The 22,270-nt window shown below is 39.5% G+C and overlaps 1 protein-coding gene across 1 annotated transcript in view; it reads left to right on the top strand.

The window, feature by feature from the left end:
- The window catches only part of LOC127449602 (solute carrier family 12 member 5-like), a 153,584-nt gene that overhangs the window by 77,899 nt on the left and 53,415 nt on the right, over positions 1-22,270 (top strand). The window contains exon 4 of the mRNA XM_051713137.1: positions 19,998-20,144. Coding sequence (XP_051569097.1) covers positions 19,998-20,144 — 147 coding nt within the window. The remainder of the gene's footprint in view (positions 1-19,997; positions 20,145-22,270) is intronic.

Raw genomic sequence — 22,270 nt, 5'->3', positions numbered from 1 at the left:
GTCTCATCTCTTCTGTACTAGTTGTGCCTCTTTTCTCTTCTCTTCTTGTCTCCTCTTTTCTTCTTGTCTTCTCTCTTAAAGTTTTCTGTTCTTGTCTTGTCTCGTCTCCTCTCATTGCTTCTCTATTTTTACAAATTTCATCTCTTCTCTTTCTTACTCATCTCTTCTCTTTTTTACTGTTCTCTCCTCTTCTCCTCTCATCTCGTTTCATCTCTTCTCTTCTGTACTCGTTTCATCGCTTCTCCTCTTCTCTGGTCTCTTCTTGTCTCTTCTCTTCTCATCTCTACTTGTCTCATCTCATCACTTTTCTCCTCTGTCTTGTCTCGTCTCACTTGTTCTCTCATGCTTCTTTTCTCTTCTTGTCTCTTCTGTTCCCTTCTATTGTCTTCTCTCCCGTCTCTTCTCTTCATGTCTCGGCTCTTCTCTTTTCTTGTCTCATCTTCTCTTCTGTACTTGTTTAATCTCTTCTTTCCTCATCTTATCTCCTCTCATCTGTACTTGTTACATCTCATCTTTTCTTGTCTCCTCTCATCTTGTCTCTTCTTTTATCTCTTATGTTCTCTTAACTTTTGATTTTAAAAATGTGTCAGTATATGATGAAATTAACATTAACCAAGATTAATAAATACTGTAAAAGTATTGTTCATTGATTGTTCATGTTAATGTTGTTAGCTAATGTTAACAAATATAACCTTATTTTAGAGTGTTACCCAAAATTCATACCAAGTGGCATCAGTAAATAAAATACCTTTTTTTAGATCTAACATCACTTATCTGAGCCATTTTTGCTCAATGACTTTTAATCAACTTGTATTTTGGTGATTTTTAGTGGATGTATGATGTCAGTTCTCCTCAGGTTTTGGCAGGTGTTTTACCAGAGTAACCACATGTGGAGTTCAGCACATTAACTTTCAACTTGTTTCACTAAACAGTAAATCCATTGTCTCATAGTTTCAAACTTAACAAGCTTGCCTGAAAAGTGGCCTTGTGCTGTCTTTCTTTAGAATAAATGCCTCTCGATTTGATATTCTGTTATCTAATTATCTGATGTAATTCTTACATTTTAAATCTGGCTGAAGTGTTCTTCAAGTGTACTTTATAGAGCCATTGCACATATCTTTTCATAACATTAAGGAAACAAAATGGACATGAATTGTCACTTTTTTTTTAGTTAATTCACTTCCCAAAACTTTCAGCAAATCTGTCGTTCAAACCTGCATTTTATTACCAAAGAAAAACCTTTTATCTGCCAGTTTCACATCTTATCCTTGCAGCTGGGCAGGTGGTGCTGGCGACACACGGTGGTGTGTTGTCGGTGGAAGGCTTTCCCAGCAGTGTGCAAAAGGGTCTTATGGCATGAGCAGCTGGCGATAGCCACAGTGGGACTAAGACACCTGAGTCTCACAGTCAGGGGTCCTCCAACGGCCATCTCAGGGGGCCGCAGGGCATCTGCTCTTCGTTTGCCTTTACCTGAGATTCTCTCAGGCTGGGACCACCCCACGGGAAATCACAAACACACACATTTTCACACACACAGGAGGAAAGAGGTTTGATTGCACACCTGCTTCTAATATACAGGCAGTAAATTGAATACAGCTCAATTGGACGTGATACCCTGTTATTAACTTGACATTCTTTGAAGTACTTTGAAGACCTAAAATATATATATATATATTTAGACATCTAAAAAGAGATGATTTCTTCTGTATTTTTTTTTTTTTTTTTGTATCATGGTATTCTTTGAAATGCCTTGGAGTAGCAAAACGATGCTTTTATTGGACATGGTGTTATCGTAATACCATGTTTTTTTAGATGTGTACCATGGTAGTTGTCATGTTTATGTGTTTTGTTCTTGTTGTCATGTCTTTTATTTTCAAGTTTAGTTCCTGTTCCTGTCATGTCATGTGATTTCCTGTTCCCTCATGTGATCTTGTCATGTGTTCCCCTGTTCATGTGTCTTGTTTTCATTGGTTCTTTGTTTGATTACTTTGTTAATAGTCATGTCTTTTCATTGGTTAAAGTTCATTTAGTCTTGTTATCTTGTTTATAGTTTAGTCTTATGATTGGTTGTCTTGTCTACCTGTTACCCATGTCCTTGTATTTAAGCCCTCATGTTTGCCATTGTCTGGTGTCAGGTATTGTGAATGTAACTTTGCTGTTTTGTCAAGCCCAGCCAAGCCAAGCTTATGTCTAGTCTAGTCTAGTTTAAGTCAAGTCACGTTTTGTCAAGTATAGTTTTAGTCAAATCAAGTTTATGTTTAGTTCACGTTTGTAGTCAGGGTTTAGGGTTTTCACATTTGAAAAATAAACTGCACTTGGGTTCGTCACTTCATCGTCATCATCTTCATCATTGTCTTTGCCAGCATCGTTACAGAATACATGACCTACACAAGATGAACCCAGTAGTTCAGCTACTTCGTCTACGCCAGGGGAGTCATCCCCCAGAGGATTATATGGAGGAATTCTGTGCTCTGGCCTGCAGGGTGGATTTTAATGAAGTGGCCCTCAAAGACTGTTTCCATTTTGGGCTTAATGAGCCGATTTCCTCTTTGATGCCTGACGGTTTGTGTGCCGACAGCCTTGCTCGGTATATCGACCTTGCCCTACTGATGGGTGGTTCACAATTCACTGTAGGGGAGACGGCCAACGAGCCAATGCTCACGCCTGCCACGGCCAATGAGCCAACACCCACACCTGCCACGGCCAACGAGCCAACGCCCACACCTGCCACGGCCAACGAGCAAATGCCCACGCCTGCCACGGCCAACGAGCCAACACCCATACCTGACACAGCCAATGAGCTGGAAGCCTCGTCCGTCCCAGAGCCAGCATTGCCAGGCTCGTCCATCCCAGAGCTGCCTTTGCCAGCCTTGTCCGTCCCAGAGCCAGCATTGCCAACTTCGGCCGTCCAGAGGAGGAGGGGGAGAAGAAGAAAGGAACGAAAGTCTGAGTCTCCGCCCATGTCCATGACCACAGAGGTCATTACCAAGTCTCTTCCCGTGTACACGACTACGGAGGTCGTTTTCAAGTCTTTACCCATGTTCACGACCACAGAGGTCGTTTCCGAGTCTCTGCCCATGTACACGACCACGGAGGTCATTTCAGAGTCTCTGCCCATGTACACGACCACGGAGGTCATTTCAGAGTCTCTGCCCATGTACACGACCACGGAGGTCATTCCCAAGTCTCTGCCCATGTACACGACCACGGAGGTCATTCCCAAGTCTCTGCCCATGTACATGACCACGGAGGTCATCTCTGAGTCTCTGCCCATGTACACGACCACGGTGGTCGTTTCCAAGTCTCTGCCCATGTACACGACCACTGAGGTCTTTTCCCAGTCATCCAGGACTCTTAGTCTTGAGCCTCCTATGGCTCCGCCTTCCACGACTTTTCTCCACGTCATGGCCGCCAAGCCCGAGTTCCATGCCATGTCACAGCCACGCCAGAGTCAGCTCCAGGCCATGTCACAGCCACGCCAGAGTCAGCTCCAGGCCATGTCACAGCCACGCCAGAGTCAGCTCCAGGCCATGTCACAGCCACGCCAGAGTCAGCTCCAGGCCATGTCACAGCCACGCCAGAGTCAGCTCCAGGCCATGTCACAGCCACGCCAGAGTCAGCTCCAGGCCATGTCACAACCACGCCAGAGTCAGCTCCAGGCCATGTCACAGCCACGCCAGAGTCAGCTCCAGGCCATGTCACAGCCACGCCAGAGTCAGCTCCAGGCCATGTCACAGCCACGCCAGAGTCAGCTCCAGGCCATGTCACAGCCACGCCAGAGTCAGCTCCAGGCCATGTCACAGCCACGCCAGAGTCAGCTCCAGGCCATGTCACAGCCACGCCAGAGTCAGCTCCAGGCCATGTCACAGCCACGCCAGAGTCAGCTCCAGGCCTGGTCACAGCCACGCCAGAGTCAGCTCCAGGCCTGGTCACAGCCACGCCAGAGTCAGCTCCAGGCCACGTCACAGCCACGCCAGAGTCAGCTCCAGGCCACGTCACAGCCACGCCAGAGTCAGCTCCAGGCCACGTCACAGCCACGCCAGAGTCAGCTCCAGGCCACGTCACAGCCACGCCAGAGTCAGCTCCAGGCCACGTCACAGCCACGCCAGAGTCAGCTCCAGGCCACGTCACAGCCACGCCAGAGTCAGCTCCAGGCCATGTCACAGCCACGCCAGAGTCAGCTCCAGGCCATGTCACAGCCACGCCAGAGTCAGCTCCAGGCCATGTCACAGCCACGCCAGAGTCAGCTCCAGGCCATGTCACAGCCACGCCAGAGTCAGCTCCAGGCCATGTCACAGCCACGCCAGAGTCAGCTCCAGGCCATGTCACAGCCACGCCAGAGTCAGCTCCAGGCCATGTCACAGCCACGCCAGAGTCAGCTCCAGGCCATGTCACAGCCACGCCAGAGTCAGCTCCAGGCCATGTCACAGCCACGCCAGAGTCAGCTCCAGGCCATGTCACAGCCACGCCAGAGTCAGCTCCAGGCCTGGTCACAGCCACGCCAGAGTCAGCTCCAGGCCTGGTCACAGCCACGCCAGAGTCAGCTCCAGGCCACGTCACAGCCACGCCAGAGTCAGCTCCAGGCCACGTCACAGCCACGCCAGAGTCAGCTCCAGGCCACGTCACAGCCACGCCAGAGTCAGCTCCAGGCCACGTCACAGCCACGCCAGAGTCAGCTCCAGGCCACGTCACAGCCACGCCAGAGTCAGCTCCAGGCCACGTCACCGCCACGCCTCGGCCTGCTCCATGCCATGTCACCACCAAGCCCCAGACTGCTCCATGCCATGTCACAGCCGAACCTCAATCTGCTCCATGCCATGTCATAGCCTAACCTCAGTCTGCTCCATGCCATGTTACAGCCAAGCCCCAGACTGCTCCATGCCATGTCACAGCCAAGCCCCAGACTGCTCCATGCCATGTCACAAGCAAGTCTCTGCCCCACGGTCCAGGCCCGCCTCTGCCCCATGTTCCAGTCCCACCTCTGCTCCACTGGGGACCTCCATCCCTGTGGCTCTGCCTTGGTCCTCATCCCCATCGGCTCCACCTCTTGGGCCTCTTAGGTCCCCACTTTCCATTGGCTTTGCCCTGTTCCCATGCCCCACGCCCTGTCTCGCCAGGCCAAGCCCCACGCCCCAGGCCAAGCCCCACGTCTCAATGACCCCACCTTCCACCCACTGGTGTCAGGTATTGTGAATGTAACCTTGTTGTTTTGTCAAGTCAAGTCAAGTCTAGTTTTAGTCAAATCAAGTTTGTTTTTGTTTGTAGTCAGGTTTTGGGTTTCCACGTTTGAAAAATAAACTGCACTTGGGTTCGTCACATCGTCATCGTCTTCATCATTGTCTTTGCCAGCATCGTTACAGTAGTACTAGTTTTATTTATTTATTTATTTATGTACCATGATAATGCCATGGTATTCTTTGAAGCATCTTGTAAACGTAACATTTTTTTTTTTTTTAGACATGGTATTATCACAGGAATGTGTAGAAAACCTCAGGCAAGTCTGGAAAAACTTCATTTGTATTCACCTGATGTTCAGAGGTTTAATTGCACGAGTCTATAGGCTTGACTGTTTAAATCACAACGAGAATGGCAGGTTTCTTGCCAGGTTTAGTGAGTTCCTATTAGAGTTCTGTGGGTGAATGTGTACCTGCCCTTCCACTGTGTTACTGCAATACCCCTGAAAACAACACCGCTTTCAATACAAAAAAATATTGCCTCTGTGACTATTATTAGACTGTTAGAGACAACAGACTAAAAATATGAAACCATATGATACAGTAATTTTCTGTTATATGTCTTTACAGTAAAGTTTATGTAATTAGTTTTAGTTTTACCTGCTGTTCCACTGAAAATAATATACTGTAACTTCACCAGAGATGTAAACTGTACTGAAGGCTGTTTGTGTGTGCTAGTATGTAGATCATACAGTGTATCTTGTTTACTTAATCATATGCCTGATATTACATCCTCAACCAACTCCACCCCATCCTCTGTTTCTATGGCAACAGCAGTTTTTCATTACAAACTGCTGATAGGACACATATCACTCACTCGCTTGTATTATGCACACACGGCTCGTGGGCTGCAGACTTTTGTGTTTTTAATTGGAGGGATGCAAGAAAGCAGAAGCGAAGAAAAAAAGAGAAGATTAGTTTATCGGAAGTGTTCTTTTATGAACAATAAAGTGTGTATTGCCATTATTCATGGATCCTAGGGCAGAGAACTGAGTAGAACATCCTTTTCAAAAGAAAATTAGTTTTGATTGTTAGAGCGGAGCTATAATCTTTCCTTGACTCACATTTTATGAATAAAACAGTTATTGTAGCATCTTGGCCTTTTTATCATGTTGTTGCGTTTCAGTTGCCACAAATAAAAACATTCTTTATGTACTAAATTACATTACTGTATATTATATCATTGCTAGATTTTTATTAGAGTGGTGTTAGCATGTGCAAAACTTGCTGCCATGATGCTTAAAAGTGTTACCTTAAGGATCTATTGTGTTTGATCTAACCTTTAAAAATGACTTGTGTTGGTGTAACCTAATACAATCAAGTTAATGTAGTCATTTTAATTGCTTTGCCGGTGCTAAAATGATCTGAGTTTTTTTAGCACATTGCTATGCGGTTGCTAGGGTGTTTTGGGTGGTTGCTGGGGCATTGCTATGCAGTTGCTAATGTGGTCTAAGTGTTTTAAGCACATTGTTATGCGGTTGCTAGGGTTTTCTCTGTGGTTGTGTGGGCATTGCTATGGAGTTACTTAGGTGTGTTAAGTGTTTTTTAGCACATTGCTACGCGGTTGCTAGAGTGTTTTGGGTGGTTGCTAGGGCATTGCTTTGCAGGTATTAAGGTGCACATAGCACAATGTGGTTGATACACTAAAAAATGCTGGGTTAAAAATGACCCAATTTGGGACATTTTGGCAACCCAGTGCTGGATCATATAGGGATGAACTCAACACTGGGTTGTTTTGACCCAATGGGGTTGGGTTAAAAGTTTGACCCAGCATGCTTTTTTTTTTTTTTTTTGTTTTTTTTTTTTTTTTTTTTTAACCCAACTATTAGTTAAAAATTACTATACTGCTGGGTTAAAATATACCCAAATTGGTTGAAAATGCAAACTGCAATTTCTGGTCATCAAAATCACTTTACCCCTTTCCCCCTTCCCCACCCCCCAAACACACATATACACACACACAATAAGGGAGACAGACAACAATAACAATCAAAAGGAAGAAATGTATTGTCTGTTTCAATAAACAAGTTACTAGTCTGTAGAAATTCAAACACTCGTGAACACTTCTTGGGATAATTAATATTTAAGTGGTAGAAAGCTTTGGAGTAAATGTCCTCTGTGCCCCTCAATGTATTTTGCTGAAGCATTTCTTTGTGAATGACAACAAAAGCTTAAAAGCGCTTACATGAAGAAGACTAAGTTTAAAACCTTTAAGTATACATATTTAGGAGCAGTAAAATCAGTATGTGTCTGACACAGTACTCATGACATATTGGTGCTTCTAAAGTATTTGGTATTTTCAGTAACACTTTACAATAAGATTAGATTTGTTAACATTAGTTAACTACATTAGTTAAAGTAGCAATGGACAATATGTTAATTTATGTATAATTCATTGTTAGTTCATAATGCATTAATTAATGTTAAATAATGTTGTTGAAATCGTTCACCCAAAAAATGATAATTTTCTCATCATTTATACAGCATATGTACTGTACATGAGTAGAGTGTGTACAGCGCTCTGCACATGGGTCAAGCACAAGGAATGCTTTTAATAATGTTAACATAAAGGCCTTGAACCATATTGTAGTTTTATTGTATTATCTTCTGAAGGCAATCCTAACCAAACACCCCCTATGACACCAGCCCATGGCAAACCTAAGGCCCTATTTTCATGCCCGTGTTAAGAACAGGATGATGTGCCAAGACCATGCACTACTACTACTACTACTACTAATTTACAATTGTTTAAAAAGTATGGCTGTTGATGGTAGGCAGCAAAAAAAGAATAAGGAGCTTTTTCAAACAGGATGTGTTTTTGTATTTCGAGACAGCCAGAAAGAGCACAACAGAATGCAGAGGTCTCCAGATGTGTTTTTCAAAGTTTCAAACTTCTTTTAACTTGACAGCATTTTAAACACATCAACTATGGCATGAGACGCTGAAAACCATTGAGATCCGACACAAAATCCATCTCACGCATATTAAAATATTGACTTCTAAAGCCACTTTTTACAGTCAGCTTAGGGCTTTGCTTGTCAGCCACAATAATGTCTTTAAATTATCTTTATTTGCAGGATCTCTCATTAAATATTGATACTGTATATGTGATTAGTTTGATTAATTAATCTGTAACTTTATAAAAAGCAAAAATCGAGGTTCCAGTGAGGCACTTACAATAGAAGTCAATTTTTGAATGTTAAAATACTCACTGTTTCAAAAGTATAGCTACAAGACATAAAAGATATGCGTGTAAAAATGATTTTAGTGTGATAAAATTGCATAACTTTTTTATGGAAAGAACCTCGTTACCATGACGATGTTATAACAACAAACCCTAAATCCCTAAAATGACTTTACAGCTCAAATAATACAAAAACTTTAACAGAAGAACTAATGTAAGTGCTTTTATAAAATTATAAGCTTAAAATGTCTGTGTTTAAACCCTCAAAAATTAGCCACATACACTTTCATTGTCCCCATTCACTTCTATTGTAAGTGCCTCACTGTAACCTTGATTTTTATTTGTATTTATTTTTTAAAAAAGGAGTGACATGTTGAAATTCATTTTTGTGATAATCAACATTATGCCACAAATGCTGTCGATTGAGCTTAACTTGTATTGAACCCGGAACATTCATTTAATATAATTTAAATAGTTAAACCTAAATGACAGCACTTTCTTGCTGTTCTCTTAAATATGTATAATGTTCTTTATCCCCAATACTTGCTGTGAAGAGCCACTTCTCTCTGTTGGCAAAGTGCAGGACCTTGTCTCTGAACACAGCCACACCAGTTCTCTTTGAGCTTTGAGGTGGAGTCAGGATTCAAAACTGAGAAAGTCTTTAGATATCAAAGTAAAGAAAAAAGACAAACACTGTCAGATATTTACAAAAACTACCCATGGTTATACAGTAGTAAGCATAGTTTAACCATGGTATTTGTAGTAAAACCATAGTAGCCACAAAATTAACCATGGTTAAACAGTCATGGTAAGTACAGTTTTACTATAGTAAATATATCCATGGTTACTATATGGACACTGCAGTATTACTGTAGTTAAACCATGGTTAAAAAAAAAAAAAAAAACATTGTTACTGCAGTCTTGGTAACAACAATTTTACTATAGTAAAACCATGGTTTCCGCCAAAAAAACAAACAAAAAAAACATGGTTAACAAGTCATGATTACTACGATAGATATTTACAGTTACTACAATATTTCTGCAGTAAAACCACGGTTCCCTTTCGATTCAGCAGTGTTGGGGGAAGCTACTTTGAAACGTCCTGGTTACTTTCGTAACCTCTGTTCCCTGATGGAGGGAACAAGATGTTGTGTCGATGTAGTGACACTAGGGGTCACTCTTGGGAGCCCCAAACACCTCTGCTTTTTGAAAAAAGGCCAGTGGGAATTGGCAAGTGGAATTTGCATGCCACTCCCCCGGACTTACGGGTATAAAAGGAGCTGGTATGCAACCACTCGTTCAGGTTTTGTGCTGAGGAGCCGAGACAAGGTCCCGGCCATTTCAGCGGGTAGTTCAGCGTTGTGGCAAGAGTGACACAACGTCTCGTTCCCTCCATCAGGGAACAGAGGTTACGAAAGTAACCAGGACATTCCCTATCTGTCACTCACTCGATGTTGTGTCGATGTAGTGACACTAGGGGTCCCTATACAAAACGCCACAACTAGCTGAACTGTGTTACGTGGACTGGCGGTGCGAGACGGGCAGACTGCTGTGTGCCTCATAGGCAGCACACCAGGCCGTCACGTAACCTCCCCCAACACCGTTATGAGCGTCGAATGGTCCTTCGGGAACAAGTCGACTGCCCAAAAAATAGGGACAGGCTAGCCCAGCCGTGGCCTCTTTTCCTCTTTTTTTTTTTTTTTCTCCTCAAAAAAAGAAAGGACCTTTTTAACCGACTGGGGCCATAAATGTCTACGTTAGGGGGGTGTCACTCCCAAGGGGAAGACACCGCGGAGACCACACCCCGACCGGGGGGGGGGGGCTATTTTGAGTGGAAATTCATCACATGGCCTTACCGAGTCTTGTCGGAAATATGTCATGTGGAGAAGTCCCATGGTAGGTCCTACCCGAGGGGGGAGGAGTTTCTACAAACATGGTGACCGGGGGCAGAGGGCCTAGCTGAAGGTATCACATGGATTTAGCGGAAGATATCATATGGGGTCACCTACGGGGAACCACCACATGTGGAGCACCTACAGTACCTCGGTACACACGTACTGGGCCGGCAGCGAGTTTCTCCACAAACTCGTCTGCCACAGAGCTAAGGAAGAAAGTCATCCAGGGATCACAACTTGTGAACACAACTGCGAGTCAAAAGCGCATGTTTTCACCTCATGGGAGGGGAAAGGCGCTATGCGCAAGCGGTACACAGTCAAGCTACTCTTTTGAAAAAGTAGTTAGCTACACTACAGGTTACTATCAAAAAAGTAGCTAGCTACACTGAAGCTACTTAATGAGGCTTTTTTTTATGTTACTATCAAACCAATTATATTAATAACAAATTTACACAAATGACATTTATTAATGTATTAATTAAATACATTTAATGTGTTTAATTAAATATATTAAATTTATTTAAAACATTTAAGGAATAGTAACATTAATACAGTTAATAATGGCCATAAAATAAAATACAACAGTATAAAATAAAAACAAAAAAGATCAGATGCCATTAAAAAATTATTTTTATACTATACTTCACACTTTTCAGTTGTACTGTGGCCAGGTGTAGCCTACTTCCCTAAAGATCAAATTTTTATGACAAATTCTCCTTGGGCTGGCATTTTTTGTTCTTGTCACATAATATTTATTGTGGATAATATGTGAATAAAGACTCAGGGCTTGTTTCTCCCCTCACCTGGGTTCATGCTCATTGTATTTTCTGACTTTTTTGCCATTGACATGCAAGTGCCAGCTTTACAGGTCACATACAGAGGTTGCTCTACAAATATTTGTTCGCTTTGTTCAGGTCCAAAAAAAGTGGACGGATGGTCATCCTAGATTGTTGCATAATAATACATGCCATAAATGATTTCTTTTACCAATCATTTTATTTATTTTACATGAAAATAATAGTTAATTAAATGCTAAGAAATGGAGAAATCAAATAGCTCTGCATGATAGTAATTATTATAATAATATATACTGTATATTTATAAATATTATAATAATAATTCACTCGCTGCTCCCAATAACGCACAGATGATAAGCGAAATAAACATATTTAGAACAGAAACAAAATCCCTCAAAAGGCAATAATAACTTTTTGAATTATTTTATTTAAAATAGTAAAGGTAAATATGCTGTTGTGTGATCTATTAAGAACAAAGTGTCTGAAATATTCTTTGTTACACAGAAGAATAAAATGGTGTTCTTTTATCATTTTCAGATTTACCTGCCCCTGTACTTCTTGTAAAGGTAAACAAACTGTGGTTGCTCACTTTACATAACCATCAGACAATCTCTTCTTATCCAAGTGAGCTGTAATAAGCTCTCAGTAGATGGTGGTATTTCACTATTTTTGTTTGTGATCTGCCATTACAAAAGAAGATGACGCTGCCTGATTCTGATCAGCAGACAGAAATATGCTGCCAGATCGTCAGTGTTTTGCCGGTAAAAGTTTGGCTTCTACGCAATAAGGAAGACTATTAGTTATAATCTGACCAACATGATGTAGCGTTTGGTCACGCTACACCACTACTTGCTGGAAAAAGTAGTTTGCTACTGGAAAAGCTACTCTGTTTTAAAAGCAGCTGAGCTAATGTCAAGCTACTGAAAAATGTAGTTAAGTTAGTAGCGTCACTACATATAGTTAGCTACTCCCCAACACTGCGATTCAGTTCACTCGACATTGCAGTAAGCACTATGGGGAAGTGTCCTTACACGACCTTGTTGAAATCCTTATACAATCTTCTGATTGGCAATGGTGTATGAGCCCCGCCCTTTTAGGCACGCAGTAGGCCTATATAAGCGGGCGCTTAGTCACCATTTCTTCAGAATTTTCTTCCTTCGAGACTACGAGCTTCGTCTTCATCTTGGAACCCTTCTGCTTTGCCATCAATATACATTTACAGTGGACGGAACTTCTCAGCAAGACGCAAACAGGACAACTCGTCGCCTGTGCTCAGTGCCTGCACCGAGAGGCTTTCCGCTCCCCTGTGTGTTCCAGTGAAGAGTTCTCCACATCACTGTCAAAGATGCTCTCAGTGAACAGGTTCTTCGCATCAGACGCTCGTCGTTGATCAATGCGGTGCTTCAGCGAAACTTCTTCCTGCTTACCACAGTGCTCCGGCTGGAGTTACTGTACCCTGTTTATACATAAAATATTAACTAAATGTTTGCGTGATATGCGTCTTTTTAAAGATGTCGTTCCGCAAGTGTTTCCTATGCAAACAGCACATCACGCCGTTGTGGTTCTGGATTAGTATATTTGGCTAACTCTCACGGAAATGTGTGAAAGCCTTCCTCCTCGACACCCCGGTGTTGCCCAAGGGTCTCTTTAGCAACACTGTGGAAGGCTTTTCAGAGTGCTTCATCACATTGCAAAAGCAATCTGATCTAATTCTGGTCAGCGTCTGGCAAACATCCATCTCTCGCTGCTCCAGCACAGCCGAAAGCTACTACTGAGCCATCAGTGAAGCCATGCAAACCATGGCCCAAGCGTAAGCACCCACCGTCTCAGAAGGAAAAACCCCGGCTAGGCAGCAGAAACGTTCCTGACATGCCCAGCCCTGTGAAGAGGAGCCCAGAGCTCGTCGTTATTTACAGCCCAGAGCCAAAAAAGGCTTGATTCGAGACACACCATGTTTCTCCCCTTTTCCCCAATACTATTCATCGGGAACAGGACATTGTTCAAAATGTTGCTTATGTATGTATTACTCAAACACAAAAGAGAAAAAGCGCCCGTTGTACAAACACAGGACGCTCACACAATCTCAGAAAAGGGGCCATTTCATCTTCACGTATCATACACCCCACACACTATGCTCAACTGCTCCCCTATGGTGAGTGGCGCCTTATCTTCTATAGCTAGTGAATCAATAAGCCCAATGTCCTGCTGCGGGAATGCGTGGCGAGCCCTCACAGGCGTGTCAGACTGGGTGTTAAAAACAATCAAGCATGGTTATACGAATCAGTTTGTACGCCAGCCACCTTGCTTCACCGGCATTTGGCAATCTGTGGTCCGACCACAGGATACGTCCATGTTGCGTGCAGAGATTCACTGAAATCGCAAAAAACATGAGACTGTCCCAGACTGTGACACACACAGGATGTTTACAGCCATTATTTTCTTGTTCCGAAGAAAGACTGCGGGCTTCGGCCCATTCTAGATCTGAGATGCTTGAATCGCGCGCTCGCGAAGCGCCCATTCAAAATTATAACTCAGAAACAGATCTTATTGCACATCCATCCTCAGGATTGGTTTGCATAAATAGATCTGAAGAACGTGTACTTTCATGGACCAATTGCACCATGTCACAGGCGGATTTTGAGATTCGCATTCAAGGGAATTGCATATCAATTCAAAGCCCTTCCTTTCGGTCTGTCTCTGGCTCCCCGCACGTTCACGAAATGAATCAATGCTGCGATCACCCCATTGAAAATGAACAGTGTGCGTGTTTTGAATTACCTCGACAATTGTCTATTACTAGCCCAATCAGAGGCACTTTCGAGCGAACACAGAGACTTGCTACTTTGTCATCTGAAAAATCTGGGTTTGAATGTCAATTGGGCGAAAAGGACACTTTTCCCCAGCCAACAAATCTCCTTTTTAGGGCTTTGTCTCGACTCCGTGAGCATACATGCGCACCTCACGAGCTAGAGCGTACAGATCATTCTTCAGTGATTGTCTCAGTTCAAACTGGGGAAAACAATGCCACTGAAGTCATTTCAGAGAATGTTGGGTGTTACGGCGGCAGCATAACACCCAACACCTTAACATAAAGTAATAGCAATAGTAAAAGTGATGCTTGCCTTATCAAACATCACTAAGGGGTCATTCACAACAAACGCGAGATTGTGCTGAAAAAAGCTAGATATAGTGCCACAAAAAGAGCAGAATGCAGGTGTCTTGAGACACTTTTTTAACTGTTAAAAACTCTGAACTCCTGCGCAAGATGCTGAAAAAACGTGAGGCGTACATCTAGCATGTTTGCATAGGAAAACAATGGAAAAAGAGCACAGATGTACACAATAACATGTTCGGTGTGAACGGCCCCTGATAATAGTATTGTAATGATATACAGTATGCTAGTAGTAATGTTAAATTCATTTTAGTTTCTTGGCATCCATCGTCCATCAGTGCTTGAAGCCCTATGCAAATGATGTCATCAGGAATAACTACTGGAATAATTCTTCTGTCATCAAGTTAAGAAAGAAAGCATTATTAAGATGAGAGTGAATAAAGCAAAGACAAACACTGCAGGCTTCAGGCAGTACATCTGATTAGCATTCGACTGACATCAGGCAAGAGGTACTGCACATTAGCATAAAGGGAAGCGTGTCAAAATGACAAAGACAATATGATTTCCTCTGCCTTGATTCCCTGTGGCTATCTGAAGATGTGCGGTGGTCTCATGTGGCAGGAGGGTTCAACTGGACTCCTTATAAAGAAGGTACATCAGGTGAAAGGGCTACAACATTTTCTTTCCATTTTGTCCAAATGAAACTTTGCAATATAAAAATACACTAGGCTTTTTTATTTTTATTTTATTAAACTATGCAAATTAGACATCAACTTATTAAATATGTACAAATCGGCCTATAACAAAAGTGATAAAGACTGATATACTGTAGATGCACAAAAAACTAGTGATAAAACTACCATGGTACCACCATAGATTTTTGGACATGTTACCATGGTAATATCATGGTTTCCTTTAGACATGTGCCATGCATTGTGGTGTTCTCCTTGGAAATGTTCAATATGTACAGCATTCAAAAAGGAAGTATAGAGCAGAATATGCAGTTTAGACACTGACAGGACACTATATACTGTGACACTTATATCTTTTGTAGGTGAATGAAGATGGGTCGCATTTTTCCCGAGACGTGATTCAAGCTGCAGTGGTGTTGATTTGTGATACTGATTGCAATCTGTCAGAGGAAAGTAGCAAAATTAATGATGATAAGATGACTGTTAGTCTGGTCAGTGGTTTTCTATCCTTTTTATTTGTCTCCTCTATGTCATTGCTCAGCATATAGGTTTTTTTTATTTGGTGCAGATGCAACTTAAAAACACTATGAAGCATGTGTAAGTAATGCATTATTAAGATACAAGCATAATCCATTGTTTGTTCTCACAAATAGTACTTTATCTATAAAGCCTACCAATTCGTGGTTACACTTTCAAAGAATGTAATGCATTATATGTCAAAATGGCACAAATTTTGAGTTGATCGTGTTTGATGCATTATACTCTTTATCTATATTTACAGGTATGTATAGGCCTACTTTATATGCTGTGAGATATATTGTGCATATTCTGTATATTTTCACACAGATTGTGCAATGTGTAGCTACTATATCTTTATGAAAACCGTTATGAAGCATATTACATATACAAAATGTGTTACCTAACATTCTTGAACCTTGTTCCTATGCAATGGTATTTAAATCACAGACGTGTGTGGTTAGATTAATTTGGGACCTTATCGTTAAATGTAATTATTCCAGTTCTGTTGTTTAGATGTGGTTTATAAAAGCACATTATATTAGATTACATTTACACTGATGTTAATCCTTGCTGAAAAAATCTAATTATCCAGCACAGCATTGCACATTTGCATGGCTGATATTGAATTTAATGGCATGCATTATTCAGGCCGTCTTATTTATTTCAGGTTAATTCAGTTAAAAGTCTTGTTTCCCAGTTTGACATCTGCTGTCGCTCTGAGCTTAAGGAAGGCTTGTTCGGATCTGTGTGTGTGTGTGTGTGTGTGTGTGTGTGTGTGTGTGTGTGTGTTAAAGGCATGGTTCCCATATGAAGAGTTCTAAACCCTGTCTGTTATGAAGGTTAAAAATATGCCAGAGGCTCTCTTGTCTCTCTATTCTCTCTATTCTCTGCTGTTCTGTTCCCCATGTGGCCCCTTTATACATGTCAGGTTGTCTTTCACATATAATAGTTAACAACGGTTACTGTAATTATCACTAATTATTAAAATAAGAAGTTCTGCTAGTTCTGGTTGGAATGATGCTCATATTTATGTTCAATGGTATTTATGTTCATGGTTGAGTTTATTTATTTTTATTTATTAAAAACATCAATTCAGAAGATCAGATTTTCAATGGGTTCCTGTCCTACAGGCTAAAAGAAGAGGAAAAAAAGAAAACGAAAAAAGAAAAAAGAAAAGTAACAAGAAATAAAAATAAATTATAAAAAGGTTTAAAAAGAAAAAGGAATACAAATTTAGTGATGAAAAAAAACAACAAAGTTTGTGTTTGAATGTATGCGAAGATGACAATGATCTTATCGACTGAGGAATAGAGTTCCAGATTACTGTGAAATGATGAAAAAAATAATATTTGCCATAATTATTCTTAAAACTTGGTACAGGATTTAATTTGTTAGTGATTGATCTTGTGATTCTTGATTGTCTGACTTGAGTATATGTAGGCAGTAAAGTACAGATTTCAGGAGGAAGTTTTATAATATAATTTCACTGCAAATAATTTGCAGTAATTTTCAAAATTTTGTGAATTTGAATTTTGTAGTGCCAAACAATGATGGGTGTATAGAGGTTGTGCACATAGAATTTTATGAGCTTTATTATACATTTTTATAATGGGATCTAGAGCATCTTGGGTAGTAAGAGACCATATAGGTAAACAGTACGAAATAGATGACACTATAATTGATTTATGGTATAAATGAGCTACAGTTTGAGAAAGATAAGGACATTTTTTTTTAAGACAAATAATTTTTTTATTTAATTGTTTCACTAGTTTGTTTATATGTGGTTTGTATGTTAGATGAATATCAAGAATAAGACCAAGGTATTTATAATATTGTTTGATAGTTAGATAGTGGTTGATTGGCTATAGTAATGGGACTTTGAACTAAAAAAAGTTTACGAGATGAATAAAAAACATAGCTTCTGTATAAAAATGTGTTAAAAAACACATACTTCAAAGATTACCATGGTATTACAGTGGTGCATGTAAAAAACATTGTATTACCATGGTACATTTAAAAAACAAGGTACTGCCATGGTACATGAAAAAAACATGGTGTAACCATGATACATGTAAAAAAACATGTTATGACCATGGTCCATGTAAAAAGCATGAAATTACCATGGTACATTTAAAAAAACGTGGTATTGCCATGGTACATGTAAAAAAATTGTGTTACCACAGTACATGTACAAAACATGTTATTACCATGGTACATGTAAAAAAAAAAAAATGTTATTACCGTGGTACATGTAAAAACAAGTTATTACCATTTTACATGTAAAAAAAAACATGTTATAACCATTGTACATGTACAAAAACATGTTATTACCATGGTACATGTAAAAACAACAACAAAAAAACATGTTATTACCATATTACATGAAAAACATGGTAGTACTGTGGTACATGTAAAAGCATGTTATTACCATGGTACATGTAAAAAAAACATGGTATTACAATGGTAAATGTAAAATAAAACGTTGTTTTTTACATATACAATGGTAATACCAAGTTATTACCATGGTAAATGTAAAAAAAAACATGTTGTTACCATTGTAAATGTAAAAAACATGTTATTACCATACTACATAAAAAAACATGGTATTACCGTGGTACATGTAAAAACATTTTATTACCATGGTACATGTAAAAAAAACATGTTATTACCATTGTAAATGTAAAAAACTTTTTATTACCATATTACATGAAAAAAAACATGTTATTACCATGGTACATATAAAAACATGTTATTACCATGGTACATGTAAAAAATACATGGTATTATCATTGTACATGTAAAAAACATGGTATTGCAATGATAAATGTAATAAAAAAAACATGGTATTATAATTTTACATGTATAAAACACATGGTATTATGATGGCACATGTAAAAAAAGAAACATGGTATTACAATGGTACATGTCAAATATAGGCTATTTAAATACTAACATAGAGTATGGGGCATCACTGCAGCGTGTTTATTTAGTCCCACAGACACCCCACACCAACCCCTTACCCTAACCTAACTTTATAGCGGTATTTGTAGAAAAAACATAGTAACCACAAAATTCTAAATTCTAGCTATATGAACTCTGTAGTATTACTGTAGTAACAACATGGTTAATCACACTAAAACTATGGCTTCTGTCAAAAAACATGGTTATTACAATATTACTATAATAAAACCATGTAACAACAACCTCATATCATTTTCACCAGACTATTGGAGTGCAAATAGCCACGCTGTGTGGAAGGTCTTACATCTAGTGCAAATAGTCACTCCATAAAAGAAATGGTATCGCCATGGTACCTGTAATAAAACATGGTAAATCATGGTGTATGTAAAAAAAATTGTTTTACAATGGTACATGTATAAAAAACATGGTATTACTATGGTACCATGTCCAAAACACTAAATGCTTTTTTTTAGTAAACTACAGGCTAATGAGTAATATTTCTGACTTAGAAAAGTAATAGCACACCTCTCCTCAACAAGCTGCACAATTTGAGGTATCATTCATGCACATGCTGAAGTTTTCTAACTTTAAACCAAACCAAAATGATTTTTATTAGTAGTGATGCTTGCCTTAGCTAAAACAAAAAAAAAGGAATTTCGAAACAGTGCTTTCATGCAATCACTGTAATATTACACGACAAATATATGATGCACCACACTCACTGTCATTGTGTTTAGTGTGTGTGGCATATGTTTCAAGGGCTTTTAGAGACAAGGAAAGGGTTATTGTGATATACAGAGAGAAAGCGAGTGTGTGTTGGAGTCGAAAGAGTGGAACGGGTTGTAATTACTAACACATGTGATGTAAAGTTCTGCCAACTTGATCAATTGGGACTCACTCCCGGTGATGGATTTTTCTAATCTCTCCAAATGTGTGTGTGTGTGTGTGTGTGTGTGCGTCCATCAATGCATGCACCTAAAAACACTTACTTTGTCCAAGGCAGCAATACGTCCCTTATGTGTTCAAGGGCATCACTAATGATATGCAATTATTCTATTGTCCAAACAAGGGCATGCAGGTGAACTCAGTTCACCAAACAGGACGAATCCACAGCGGACGGGGACGCAGCATCATGACAGCTTTCTGTAGGGCACCGGGCGACTGCTCGTACACTCAAGGGCTCGTGAAACCACTTTTCAATTCACACAGTTGATTAAATGTGATGTAATGGCCATTTGAGTGCTCAGTCCCACATGATAATGTGGACAGTACAGACCTAAAAACATGCATGGAAAAGTAGTATTCACTACCGTAAGTGTATACTAAAGTGTATTATAGTCAGTGTTGGGAAGTAGTTAACTAAAAGTAGTTACGCAAACTATATTTTTCATCAGTGTGACAGTTGCTTTTCCATTAATACAAATAAAATACAGTGGTATACAATCAAAAATACCATCATATATTGCATCATTGTTTTTACAGTCAAGATATTAGATTAAACACACTGAATTTTGTTAAAGTTGCCGAACAATGAAACGACAACATCAGACATGGAACGTATGTTTTCCAGCTAACAGGCTGTTGTTTGATTGTGTGTTCACAGGCTCCACGGATGGGCACTCTGATGGGCGTCTATTTGCCCTGTATGCAGAATATTCTGGGTGTCATTCTGTTCCTCCGGATGACCTGGATGGTGGGCATCGGAGGGGTCATCGAAGCCTTTGTCATCGTCCTCATGTGCTGCTCCACAGTGAGTCACGCACAAAATGGGCTTCATTCATAAAACTTTCGTGAATACATGGGTAAAGCAGGAGTAATTTACGCATAAAATGGACCTTCCCGAAAACTCTCACAAATTCACAAACGATGCATACACCAAATGAATGCAAGCATCAAATAAACATCTAATTCAGTTAGGTATTGACCCTATGTTAAAAAAGAAAAGAAAACAACAATGCACTTTTTTTACTTTGCTAATTATGCCAATTATTATGGTTTCTTTCACTCATTTAATTATTAGTAAAAAAAAAAAAAAAAAACATTGGTTAATTAAATTAGTTAAATGATGTAATTTCACTCCTATCAAAAGGAGTCCTTTACAGTTTACACATGGTCAGGAGCAGGTGTACGATTTGTTGTTTCAAAACTTACATTCTGAAAAAGCGAAAACCTTTATGAATGTAACAATTTACATAAAATGGCTTTAAGAACAATTTGCAAAACAAATATTTGTTCATGTTTCATGAATAAGAACCAAATGAGCGATATAGCTTAAAAATTATATTATATAAAATTATATTATATTATATTACATTACATTATATTTTATTATATTATATTATATTATATTATTTATTATGTTATATTGTTTTATTTTGTGTTTCATGAATGAGGTCCAATGAGCGATTTTGCTAAAAAAGAATCATATTATATTATATTATGTTATATTATATTGCGTTTCATGAATGAGTTTCAATGAGCAATTTAGCTAAAAATAATTATATTATATTATATTATATTATAATATTTCGCGTTTCATGTATGAGGCCCAATGAGCGATTTAGCTATGTTATGTTATGTTTACGTAAATGCTTCAAAATGGTTTAAAACAGCCATTGTAGCCAATTCGCTAGAAAAAAAAAAAAGTAATGCAAGAAGTAAAACACAGTAAAAATCTTGTTAAAAACAAGGCATGCTTTCCGCATGTTTCTACTAAATAAACACAACTAAGAATGATTGTTAATCGTGTTCATTTATAAGTAACAAAATAACTAGCTATGCATTGTGATAAACAGCAATGTATTCATATATTGTTTTTACTAAAACATTAAGTCATAAAAATGGCATCCTTGGACATTTTTGAGTAGTGGCGCAAATGAATCATTAAATCAGTTATCAACAGTTTTGAAGAGATTCATAGAAATAAAAGGAAATGAACAATTCAAACACCATTTTTGCTACTCAAGTTTAAATGAGAGACGCTATTTAAAATATTTTCCTTATTGTGAAAATAATGACGCTTTTGGAAACTTATTGGCAAAGTAAAAACATTAAAATGGGGCAATTTTCACAATGTTGCTCAGTTTTATATAATTATGTAATATATTCAATATATTTCACTCAGTGACACACATGCACACTGTCATCATCACATGTGATGCAAGCATGTCATTTTCAATGATTTTGAATTTGTATTCACACTCAACACGGTAAAGAGTGGATTCTCACTGATCCACCAATTAACACGCATCTCTTACATGTGTGTGTGCAGCGAATGTGACCATGTCACTGAGCATGCCATGCATCTCAGCATGCGTGCATACTTATTAGCATGTCATTTGTATGGTTGTGTGTGCATACGTGCATGCGTGTGCAACCTAGATCCTCTAGTGCCTGTGGAAGAGCTATTTTTGGACCTTGGAAATCTTCCGCAATCCATCGAATATATTTCTCTGACTCATTTTCCGTCTCCTTTTCTAGTTGTATTCTATACAACCATACTATTTGTTCTATTTCTGTAGTATGTGGTATTTTCTATGTGCAGATAGATGTGTGTGTGACCTACGTTTGCCAAAATGTGTGCAGATTACAGCTGAGCACATTGTGTGAAATATTGAATCCCACAATCTAATATGCTTTATTTTATCTTCTACTTCCAGTGTGACGTACAAACAGAAGATTTAACAGTAAATTTTAATCATGGCTACGTTTGGAATAGAATACCTGCTTTGACCCCAAAATCAAAAGAAGAAAAAATAATAAATTATATTTAGCATAAAGACAATGACGCATAGGTGCGTCCCAGTGACTTCCAAGCTATCCGATAAAACCGCTTTGAAAAATGTGTGTGTCTGTGTTTGATTTATATGTCCATCC

Source organism: Myxocyprinus asiaticus, chromosome 12 (genome assembly GCF_019703515.2).
Source record: "Myxocyprinus asiaticus isolate MX2 ecotype Aquarium Trade chromosome 12, UBuf_Myxa_2, whole genome shotgun sequence".
NCBI classification, from domain to species: domain Eukaryota; kingdom Metazoa; phylum Chordata; class Actinopteri; order Cypriniformes; family Catostomidae; genus Myxocyprinus; species Myxocyprinus asiaticus.
Note: the sequence above shows the minus strand (reverse complement) of the source record. Positions and strands in the feature narration are given on the sequence as shown.